Source organism: Schistocerca serialis, chromosome 1 (genome assembly GCF_023864345.2).
Source record: "Schistocerca serialis cubense isolate TAMUIC-IGC-003099 chromosome 1, iqSchSeri2.2, whole genome shotgun sequence".
NCBI lineage: Eukaryota > Metazoa > Arthropoda > Insecta > Orthoptera > Acrididae > Schistocerca > Schistocerca serialis.
In genome coordinates this window covers 1018370259-1018383343 of record NC_064638.1, presented here as the reverse complement: position 1 = coordinate 1018383343, position 13085 = coordinate 1018370259, and the positions used below count along the sequence as shown (strand labels likewise).

The window sequence follows — 13085 nt, the reverse complement described above, 5'->3', positions numbered from 1 at the left end:
TAATATTGCAACGTTGAGTCTGAGAGTACATAGTTGAAGGCCATCCCATCACCATTTCATTTTATTTTTGTTTGAAAGCCCGCAAGCTGGTCTGTTAACACTGTCAACTCTACATAACACCACTGCTCTGTCATTAAGTGAAGGCAGTCAGCCACTGCATTGTCCATGGTGAGAGGTAATGCAAGAAATCTGGTATTCTCAGCACATTCTTAACACTGTGGATCTCAGAATACTGAATTCCCTAACAACTGAAACGGAATGTCCCATGCGTCTAGTTCCAAATACTAATCCCATGAGTTTTGGCAACTCAGTGTAAATGCCCTGATATCTAAGTTAAAACTGATTTCGAGAAAGAAAATGAAAGCCTTACATTTTTGGAGCACAGCATTTTCTTTTCCTCAATCAGTTTTAACAGAAAATCTGTATGTTGTCATTTAAAAGAATTTATAGCCTATGTCCACCTCAAGTTAACAGAGAATTGTGTAACAGTTTGAAGTAAAACATTACAGAATTGAGATTTCCCATTTATACATTACATGTATTCTTATACATCACACATATTTAAAAATATACAGTTAATGTCAGTCCAAATTTTTGTTAGAGCATCATGTAAAAATCTGAAATAAACTGTTCAAGAATTTTTCAAGATATTTGCTACGAATGTTTTCCCTTTATGTATTATGTGCATATTTATTTGCTACATATGTTTAAAATATGTAAATTATGTCAGTTTGAAAGTTTATTACAATACTGGTATTGTGTGAAAGGAGGAAATAAATCCAGCAAGAATTTTTTGAGATTCTGACTAACAATGTTTCCCCTTTATATACTACATACACAGTTATGTACTACAAATATTTAACACATACGTAGCTATGAGTATTGTGTAAAAATTTGAGATTTTTGTCACAATTTTAAACTACAACTGTCTTTACATAGCAGTATAGATGAACATATGTGTCATGGGATTGAGGGCTGGAGGAGGAGAGAAAAACTTGAAAGGCAGCAAGGAAAAGGATATCTAACTTAGAAGTCATGTAATCTAATACAGTTTCTGTCAGCCCTATCTCAAATTGCAGTGAGAAGCACAAGCTTTCTGTTTATCTGACTGCAGATAATAATTTTATCTATGATATCTAAATTCACTAACATACAGTACCTAACCAAAAGAAGTATTCAATAAAATTTCTGTTATTTTAATGAGATAGCCTTTTACATGTTTGTAGGTTTTCCCAGCAAATGTGCTGCTTGAAAATCTCTTGGGCATACAGCTGGATTGATTGGTCATTGTAGAACACCTTTTGATTGTGTAACTAGCCCTCATCACTAGGTTAACCCTGCTGACTGGTTTCCAGAGTCTCAAATCATCTTCTGCTGAACTAAGAAGTTTACTCTTGGCATGCAGGCACTACACACAGTGGATTGTGTTGCCATAAAATATTGCCATTTTTTTCCGATTTTTCTGCTGGTGTACAGGAAGTAGGCCGCCATATATCACACAATGTGAGAGTGCATAAAAGCATAAATGAGACAAATCATTCATATGTTTGAAGAAATGTGCACTGAACATAAACAGCACACTGATTCCAGAAGACAATGAAATCGGTAAGTACTGAATACTGTCTAGACACTAACAATAAAGTGAGATACAAAGACGCAAATATATATATATATATATATATATATATATATATATATATATATATATATATATATATATATATATAAGGAAACATTCCACGTGGGAAAAAATATATCTAAAAAACAAAGATGATGTGACTTACCAAACGAAAGCGCTGGCACGTCGATAGACACACAAACAAACACAAACATACACGCAAAATTCTAGCTTTTGCAACCAACGGTTGCCTCGTCAGGAAAGAGGGAAGGAGAGGGAAAGACGAAAGGATTTGGGTTTTAAGGGAGGGGGTAAGGAGTCATTCCAAACCCGGGAGTGGAAAGACTTACCTTAGGGGGAAAAAGGACGGGTATACACTCGCACACACACACATGTCCATCCACACATATACAGACACAAGCAGACATATACAGAGGCAAAGAGTTTGGGGCTGCTTGTGTCTGTATATGTGTGTGTGTGTGTGTGTGTGTGTGTGTGTGTGTGTGTGTGTGTGCGCGCGAGTGTATACCCGTCCTTTTTTCCCCCTAAGGTAAGTCTTTCCGCTCCCGGGATTGGAATGACTCCTTACCCTCTCCCTTAAAACCCACTTCCTTTCGTCTTTCCCTCTCCTTCCCTCTTTCCTGACAGAGCAACCGTTTGTTGCGAAAGCTAGAATTTTGTGTGTATGTTTGTGTGTCTATCGACCTGCCAGCGCTTTCGATATATATATAAAAAGAGGGAAACATTCCACGTAGGAAAAATATATCTAAGAAAGACGAAAGGATGTGGGTTTCGTCTTTCCCTCTCCTTCCTTCTTTCCCGATGAGGCAACAGTTTGTTGCAAAAGCTTGAATTTTGTGTGTATGTTTGTGTTTGTTTGTGTGTCTGTCGACCTGCCAGCACTTTCATTTGGTAAGTCACATCATCTTTGTTTTTAGATATATTTTTCCTACGTGGAATGTTTCCCTCTATTATAACCATATCATTAATTTGAACCCAACAATTACGTTTGTTATTGTCGCTATTGCATTTCGAAAACTTTCCTGTCGTCTTATTTTCTCTTTATTTTCTCTTTCTGTTTTTACCAGTAGTCTCACGTTGTATTCACCTTCCCCTTTTTACCGTAATACAATTTTATCCCGCCTATATATACTCAATAATACGTAACCCACTTCCAAACCATGACCAAAAAAATTTTTATTTTCCGTTTTCAACACTACCGCTGCTATAAAATCCACCGTTTCTAGTTCAATAACAGCTGCTTTCACGTATTAAACAACCATTTCGGCTAGTTCTAATAACTTTCACTTTATTTCCACTTCCGTTTTTCGCACATCACTGATCATTTTTAGCCGCTCCCCACAGGTTTTAACGTCATTATTTCTTCGTCAGACAATTGTTAGCCCCATTTTCGTAATCTTTCACCACAACACCACTCCTTTTAATATATTTACACGTTTTTTTCGAAATTTTCCCGAATTTCTCCGTCCTTTAACGTGTTTCAGCAGCAACACAACCACTTAACCTTCATGAACATCGCTGTCTACCAACCCAAGTTCACCACAGGATCAACTTAACCAACACTTTTTCGCCTTTTTTCATACCAGATCTCCAGTTACTTTCTAGTTCACCCTTATCTCTCCCCATATATTTTTATCTTTCATTTTCATTTCAACCTCATGTTACACTTTCCACCTTCTAATACCATGTCACCCTCACAACACCCCCACAATGACCCCATTAAGTTTTATTTACATTCCGTCCGCAAACATGCCTTCACCCTAGCCAGATTACGCTCGCATATTTTATTTTCTCAGGCTTGTCTGACATTTGGCATAACCCCCAAAGGCCTCACACTTAAAGTTCCCATCTCTGGCTGCAACCCTTCTTTCCATCAGTCCCTATACCAGTTCCAAACTGAACAATCCATTGCCCTCACCCACCTAATCCTTCACCTACACATCAACTCAGCCAATGAACACACCCGTCAACTCCTATCCTTAATAAAAGTCCTCAATCTTTCCTCTCCCACATCCACACCGGCTATTCAGAGCATCCTCCTACAGGCCAACCGCAAATTAGAACAGCATGCCACCCTTCACCTCAAAAAACTATCCAATCTCCTGGTTTCCCACCTCCGGAAAGGCAACTCACTCACCCTTCACAACCTTTCCAGCAAACCTCAACCACCTCTCATTGCACACAAACCCAGTCTCTCCCATCTACTCAGTCTCCCACTTCCAGCTCCACTCCCTCCAAAACCTCAAAATTCCAATCAACACAATCTGGCACCACAACACCCTAATTCAGTAGTTAACCTTTCCTCCAAACCTCTCTCCCAATCCGAAACCTCTGTCCTATCCAAAGGCCTCACCTTCAGCCCCACTCCCAGATTCAACCAAACAGCCCTCATCAAAGATTTACTGTCCTACACTCGTACTCTCTGCTGGAAGTATCACTTTGCCACGAAGAAAAATGATTCTAATCCTACCCCTAATGATCCAACTCCCCAAGACACTATCCAAATTGACCCCTGCCTGGAACAGTTCCGTCCTCCGTCACAGCGGGACCCACCTCCTCTTCCTCAAAATTATCCTCTCCAAACCTTCCAGGAATTTCTGACTTCCAGCCTTGCCTCTCAATCCTTCTTAAAAAACCTTAATCCTACTCCCAACATCACCACTGCTGAAGCCCAGGCTATCCGTGATCTGAAGGCTGACCGGTCCATCATCATTCTTCCGGCGGATAAGGGTTCCACGACCGTGGTACTTGATCGTCGGGAGTATGTGCTGAGGGACTGCGTCAGCTTTCAGACAACACCACATACAAAGTTTGCCAAGGTAATCCCATTCCTGATGTCCAGGCGGAGCTTCAAGGAATCCTCAGAACCTTAGGCCCCCTACAAAACCTTTCACCTAACTCCATCAACCTCCTGACTCCACCGACACCCCGCACCCCTACCTTCTACCTTCTTCCTAAAATTCACAAACCCAATCATCCCGGCCACCCCATTGTAGCTGGTTACCAAGCCCCCACAGAACGTATCTCTGCCTACGTAGATCAACACCTTCAACCCATTACATGCAGTCTCCCATCCTTCATCAAAGACACCAACCACTTTCTCGAACACCTGGAATCCTTACCCAATCCGTTACCCCCAGAAACCATCCTTGTAACCATTGATGACACTTCCTTATACACAAATATCCCGCACATCCAGGGCCTCGCTGCGATGGAGCACTTCCTTTCACGCCAATCACATGCCACCCTACCTAAAACCTCTTCCTCATTACCTTAGCCAGCTTCATCCTGACCCACAACTTCTTCACTTTTGAAGGCCAGACATACCAACAATTAAAGGGAACAGCCATGGGTACCAGGATGGCCCCTTCGTATGCCAACCTATTCATGGGTCGCTTAGAGGAAGCCTTCTTGGTTACCCAGGCCTGCCAACCCAAAGTTTGGTACAGATTTATTGATGACATCTTCATGATCTGGACTCACAGTGAAGAAGAACTCCAGAATTTCCTCTCCAACCTCAACTCCTTTGGTTCCATCAGATTCACCTGGTCCTACTCCAAATCCCATGCCACTTTCCTTGATGTTGACCTCCACCTGTCCAATGGCCAGCTTCACACGTCCGTCCACATCAAACCCACCAACAAGCAACAGTACCTCCATTATGACAGCTGCCACCCATTCCACATCAAACGGTACCTTCCCTACAGCCTAGGTCTTCGTGGCAAACGAATCTGCTCCAGTCCTGAATCCCTGAAGCATTACACCAACAACCTGACAACAGCTTTCGCACCCCGCAACTACCCTCCCGACCTGGTACAGAAGCAAATAACCAGAGCCACTTCCTCATCCTCTCAAACCCAGGACCTCCCACAGAAGAACCACAAAAGTGCCCCACTTGTGACAGGATACTTTCTGGGACTGGATCAGATTCTGAACGTGGCTCTCCAGCAGGGATACGACTTCCTCAAATCCTGCCCTGAAATGAGATCCATCCTTCATGAAATCCTCCCCACTCCACCAAGAGTGTCTTTCCGCCATCCACCTAACCTTCGTAACCTCTTAGTTCATCCCTATGAAATCCCCAAACCACCTTCCTTACCCTCTGGCTCCTACCCTTGTAACCGCCCCCGGTGTAAAACCTGTCCCATGCACCCTCCCACCACCACCTACTCCAGTCCTGTAACCCGGAAGGTGTACACGATCAAAGGCAGAGCCACGTGTAAAAACACCCACGTGATCTACCAACTGACCTGCCTACACTGTGACGCATTCTATGTGGGAATGACCAGCAACAAACTGTCCATTCGCATGAATGGACACAGGCAGACAGTGTTTGTTGGTAATGAGGATCACCCTGTGGTTAAACATGCCTTGGTGCACGGCCAGCACATCTTGGCACAGTGTTACACCGTCCGGGTTATCTGGATACTTCCCACTAACACCAACCTATCCGAACTCCTGAGATGTGAACTTGCTCTTCAATATATCCTCTCTTCCCGTTATCCACCAGGCCTCAATCTCCGCTAATTTCAAGTTGCCGCCACTCATACCTCACCTGTCATTCAACAACATCTTTGCCTCTGCACTTCTGCCTCGACTGACATCTCTGCCCAAACTCTTTGTCTTTAAATATGTCTGCTTGTGTCTGTATGTGTGGATGGATATGTGTGTGTGTGCGAGTGTATACCCGTCCTTTTTTCCCCCTAAGGTAAGTCTTTCTGCTCCCGGGATTGGAATGACCCCTTAAAACCCACATCCTTTCGTCTTTCCCTCTCCTTCCTTCTTTCCTGATGAGGCAACAGTTTGTCGCGAAAGCTTGAATTTTGTGTGTATGTTTGTGTGTCTGTCGACCTGCCAGCACTTTCATTTGGTAAGTCACATCATCTTTGTTTTTTATATATATATATATATATATATATATATATATATATATATATATATATATATATAAAAAAACAAAGATGATGTGACTTACCAAGTGAAAGCGCTGGCAGGTCGATAGAAACACAGACAGACATATACATACACACAAAATTCAAGCTTTCGCAACAAACTGTTGCCTCATCAGGAAAGAGGGAAGGAGAGGGAAAGACAAAAGGATGTGGGTTTTAAGGAAGAGGGTAAGGAGTCATTCCAATCCCGGGAGCGGAAAGACTTACCTTAGGGGGAAAAAAGGACGGGTATACACTCGCACACACACACATATCCATCCACACATATACAGACACAAGCAGACATATTTAAAGACCTAAATATGTCTGCTTGTGTCTGTATATGTGTGGATGGATATGTGTGGGTGTGTGCGAGTGTATACCCGTCCTTTTTTCCCCCTAAGGTAAGTCTTTCCGCTCCCGGGATTGGAATGACTCCTTACCCTCTCCCCTAAAACCCACATTCTTTCATCTTTCCCTCTCCTTCCCTCTTTCCTGGTGAGGCAACAGTTTGTTGCGAAAGCTTGAATTTTGTTTGTATGTTTGTGTGTCTATCGACGTGCCAGCGCTTTCGTTTGGTAAGTCACATCATCTTTGTTTTTATATATATTTTTCCCACGTGGAATCTTTCCCTCTATTAATTCATATATATATATATATTTTCTTTCAGCTTAGCCAAGTGTGTAACCTAGCAGTAAATAGAGAGGTGGGAGAATGTGTAGCAAGACAAAGGTGGAGCGCAGACTGAGGACCACCACTCAACTCCTGAGTACCGGTAAGTGTCACAGTCATTATCATGACTGGTGTGTCATGCAGTTCACACATCTGAGAGAGATGGCAACACACTCTAGCTCAGAAGTCAGTCACCTGTAGTAACACAATGAAGATGCTGTATTGTGTCATCAAAAATTTGTTTTATAATGACAATCAATTCTGCTGCGGGCCCAAGAGACTTTAAAGTTAGATACCTTTTATTAGGCAAACTGGACTCCGAAGTCATGCCATTGCTAAGGAATGTAAAGACATAGCTTTGATTCATTGCTCACAGATTGACAACAATAAATTTAAAATGCTATCAGAAGAAATTATAGGAAAATATATGACATGCTTCTTATTTTACCATGTCCTGTATGTATTCTAAAGAAAGTATTGATATTCATTCACTAATTACAGTTTACTTAGTGCCACATACAGCTGCACAAGAGCCGCCATCAGCTAACCAGATCTCTCTAACCAGAACATTGAAATGCATTTAGCAGCAAGGGAATACAGCATAAAGTAAAGTAAGAAAAGAGAGGGAGTTCAGAATAAACCCTCTGGATATTGTGAATGAGGTACAGGATAATACAAAATAAATTGTCCTTAAAAATTACATTTTTTATCACTGTACACAGTCATAAATTTTCACAAACAACAACAGTTTAAAATTATGCTGTTACGTTCAAATGGTTCTCTTTACCTGTGATGTCGAACTGTTTGCAATATGTCCACGCACTCCCCACATCTGCTGGAATTGTACTCTGATCTCATTAAATGTCTCTGTTATCACAGCAATAAACACATTCTTGACTAGCCAAGCAAGGAAGAAGATCATTGTGCTGAAATAAAATACAGCTCTCCATCCAGGTAAACTGTCTATGGCACGATACATAATGAAAACCCATCCTTCTTGGGAGGCAGCTTGGTACACAGTGAAGATGCTTGTTGCTGTTAAAGAAATATAGCTTCAACAACTAAATAACATGTATGTAGTGTAAATAAAAAAATCATTTATTGATTTACAAAAATACAACAACTAAGCTAACAATGGCTGCCTGTATATTAACAGAGTGCTTTCCATTCATTCATTCATTCATTCATTCACTCGCACATATTGATAGAAATTCTTAAGGGATGGCAAATGAATCAAATTTTACATTAACAGGCAGAAACAACCACTGCAGGCTACTTCTGTGTTGTATACATCCTTCTTTAAACTCAATGAAGTAACAGGTGGCTGCTTCTATAATGTTTAGTAACAATAAATTGTTACTAAATCTTTCAAACATTCAGAACTACAATAACAAGATATAAACCACCGACACTCTGCTTCAAAGATGAAAAAGGAAATCTGATCACCAGCGTGGAACAAAATTGCCAACACCTAGCGAACTACTTTGAAACGCTGCTAAGCTGCAAAAGACCTGATGAAACCTTGACATTTGAGAAGCCTAAGAATAAGCTACCAGACTCTGAACCACCTAATAAAGAAGAAATTAAAGAGATCTTGAAAGGATTGAAAAACAATAAAGCATCTGGTAAAGATTCGTTAGTCGCGGAACTACTGAAATACGCAGGAGAAAACTTAATAAATAATTTCGAGGCGCTGTTTGAAGAGATTTGGAATACAGAGAAGATTCCGGAGGAATGGAAGACAGCATTGATTCATCCGTTACATAAGAAGGGTGCCAAGACAAATGCAAATAACTACAGAGGTATCTCATTGTTATCAGTGGCCTATAAGATCCTATCCAAGGCACTACAAAACAGGATTGAAAATCAGGTAGAGAAAGAACTGGGTGAATATCAGGCTGGGTTTAGAAAAGGAAGATCATGCAGTGAACAGATATTCAGTCTACTCTCCATAATACAACTTCGCGCACGCACATCGAAAAATCTAGTAATTACATTCATAGACTTCAAAAAAGCATATGATTCTATTGATAGACCAACTCTGATTAACACATTAGAAGAATTTGGGATTGATGATAAAAGCAGAAGTCTAATCCAGGAAACCCTTACGGGAACAAAATCGCAAGTGAAGTTTTTGGGTAGATTGTCACAACCGTTTGTAATTGGAACAGGTGTTAGACAAGGGGATGGGCTCTCCCCGCTGTTGTTTAACATTGTCCTTGAAAAAGTGGTCAGGGAATGGAGAAAGAAGATGGCAGAAGCTGGAGTGAAAAATGGGATAGCGTTAGGAAGAAATAAAACAAAAATTGAATGTCTGGCATTTGCTGATGACATGGCAATATTGGCAGATGACATCGAAACAGCAAAGATTCAGATAGAAATGCTGCATGAGATCGCTGAGAAGACAGGTCTACAAATATCGTATGAAAAGACAGAACTGATGATACAGGACAAAACAGACCCAACACAGACATTGCAAACTAAATATGGAATAATTAAGAGAGTTCATAAATTTAAGTATCTAGGGGAATGGATTACACCGACAGGGTTACCAAATGTTTCACTACAGGAAAGAGCAATAAAGATGGAAACGGCATACCAGCTATGCCGAAATGTATACAATAAAAAGTCAATCTCCATCAATGCCAAGCTCAGGCACTACAATGCGGTAATAAAACCAGAAAGTTTGTATGCGATTGAATGCATCCCACTGAACAGAAAACGTCTGTTGGAGAAATTGGAAATAAAAGAGAGAAAAATACTGAGAAAGATCTTAGGACCTAAAAAGGATGGACAGGATTATAAATTGCGATCCAATAAAGAGTTATACGAGAAAATTGAAAAACTGACAACATCCTTTAAAAAGAGAAGACTGAGTTTCTATGGGCATGTCAAAAGAATGGCACCAGAAAGAACGGCAAAGAAAATCCTGGAATACATGGAAAGCAGAAAGACACAAATTAACTGGCTGAAAGAAGTAAAAGAAGACATTGCAGAAATGAACATTATACCAGAGACAGTTTACAACAGAATGGAATATAGGAATGCCATCAACAAAATACAGGGATTCAAAGACCGAACGCAATCAAAGAAGACGGGAACAACCTGGTCGCAAGAACGTAAAGAAGCCCACTCAGAAAAAATGAAGAAGTACTGGGAAGAACGCAAGAAAAAGCACAAGAAATGACTGATGCTTAGCGTAGTCCAAAGTTGACTGTAACGAATAATAATAATAATAATAATAAATTGTTACTAGTGCTAATCTACTCACATTAATAACAATGTGAATTACATAAAGGGTTAACATACAGCATAAGTCTTGCTCCTACATTTTTCATGGCTATATGATCTCTGTGGAAAGTAGTGGTAACAGGTAAAGGGTGAGATGAATCAAGATACTTCACAGGTTTGTTGGACAGCAGAACAGATACATAACTTGCCCAAAGCTTTCCTCAACCTTTCTAAAATGGTGTCCCGCTGTCTGATCAAGCTTCGAAGTATCTTGATTCAAACTACACCTTTGCTGTTTCCACTACTCACCATATAGGTAATATACTCACAAAAAACCTAGAAGCGAGACTGTTACTGTGTATCAAATCATGACAACATAATGTAGCCCTGTAACCAGCAGTCCCACTATAAATAGTGTCACCTCTGAAAGTTGCCATGTCACATATATATCCTTTATCACAACTGAGAAGTTTTATCTACATCATACTCTGCAATCCACGTAACAGCATGTGATGGGATGGAGAGTACCTCATACTATTACTAGTCATTTCCTTTGCTGTTCCACTCACAAAAGAATGAGGGAAAAATGACTGTCTACATGCCTCCACATGAGCTCTAACTTCTTGTATTTTCTCTTCAGGGTCCTTACCCACAATGTATGTAGGAAGCAACATAATGCAGTCAGTTTCAAACACAAGTCCTCTAAATTTTCTCAATGGTGTTCCTCAAAAAAGAATGTCACCTACCCTCCAGGGACTCCTTTTCGAGTTCCCGAAGCATCTCCGTAATGCTTCTTTGTTGCTCGAACCTACCAGTAACAAGTCTAGCAGCCGGCCTCTGAATTGCTTCAATGTCTTCCTTTAATCTGACCTAGTGTAGATACCAAACACGTAAGCAGTACTCAAGAATAGTTTGCATTACTGTCCTATAAGTGGTTTCCTTCACAGATGGACCACACTTTCCTAGAATTCTCCCAATAAACTAAAGTCAACCATTCACATTCTTACCACAATCCTCACATGCTAGTTCTATTTCATATCACTTTGCAATGTTATGTCCAGATATTTAAATGACGTAACTGTGTCAAGCAACACACACACTACTAATGCTTATCCGAACATTATGGGGTTGTTTTTCCTACTCATCTGCATTACTTTATATTTTTCTACATTTACAGCTAGCTGCCATTCATCATACAAACTAGAAATTTTGTCTGAGTCTTCCTGTATCCTCCTACAGTCACTCAACTTCAACACCCTACTGTGCACGACAGCGTCATCAGCAAACAACCGCAGATTGCTGCCCACCCTGCAAACCAAATCTACATCTACATCTACCTGATTACTCTGCTATTCACAATAAAGTGCCTGGCAGAGGTTTCAATGAACCACCTTCAAGCTGGCTCTCCACCGTTCCACTCTCGAATGGTACGCGCGGAAAACGAGCACTTAAATTTGTCTGTGCAAGTCCTGATTTCTCTTATTTTATCGTGATGAACTTTTCTCCCTATGTAGGTGGGTCCAACAAAATGTTTTCACAATCAGAGAAGAAAACAGGTTACTGATATTTCATAAGAAGATACTGTCGCAACAAAAAGTGCCTTTGATTTAATGATTGCCACTCTAATTCACATATCATGTCTGTGGCACTATCTCCCCTATTTTGTGATAATACAAATGAGCTGCCCTTCTTTGTACTTTTTCAATGTCATTCGTCAGTCCCACCTGATGCAGATCCCACACCCACAGCAGTACTCCAGAATAGGGCAGACACGTGTGGTGTAAGCAGTCTCTTTAGTAGACCTGTTGCACCTTCTAAGTGTTCTGCCAATGAATCACAGTCTTTGGTTTGCTCTACCCAAAACATTATGTGACTGTTACAATTTACGTCATTTGTAATTGTAATCCCTAAGTATTTAGTCTTGACTAGAAGAAGGGATCGGTTGGTAGGACATGTTCTGAGGCATCAAGGGATCACCAATTTAGTATTGGAGGGCAGCGCAGACGGTAAAAATCGTAGAGGGAGACCAAGATATGAATACACCAAACAGATTTAGAAGGATGTAGGTTGCAGTAGGTTCTGGGAGATGAAGCAGCTTGCACAGGATAGAGTAGCATTGAGAGCTGCATCAAACCAGTCTTAGGACTGAAGACCACAACAACAACAACAACAAGTATTTAGTTGAATTTACAGCTTTCAGATTTGTGTGACTTATCGTGGAATTGAAATTTAGCAGATTTCTTTTAGTACTTATGTGAATAACTTCACACTTTTCTTTATTCAGGGTCAATTGCCACTTTTTGCACGATACGGATATTTTACCTAAACCATTTTGCAGTTCATTTCGGTCATCTGGTGACTTTAAAAGACAGTAAATGACAGCATCACCTGCAAACAATCTAAGAGGGCTACTCAGATTGTCTCCTATGTTGTTAATATAGATCAGGAACAACAGAGGGCCTATAACACTTCCTTGGGGAACACTGGATATTACTTCTGTTTTACTCGATGACTTTCCATCTATTACTATGAACTGTGACCCTTCTGACAGGAAATCATGAATCCAGTCACACAACTGAGGCGATATTCCATAGGCACACAGTTTGGTTAGG

General features: G+C 40.6%; 1 protein-coding gene across 1 annotated transcript in view; it reads right to left on the bottom strand.

Moving 5' to 3' along the window:
• LOC126413465 (sodium leak channel NALCN) overlaps nt 1-13085 on the bottom strand; it is a 429358-nt gene that overhangs the window by 263678 nt on the left and 152595 nt on the right. The window contains exon 9 of the mRNA XM_050083266.1: nt 8030-8277. Coding sequence (XP_049939223.1) covers nt 8030-8277 — 248 coding nt within the window. The remainder of the gene's footprint in view (nt 1-8029; nt 8278-13085) is intronic.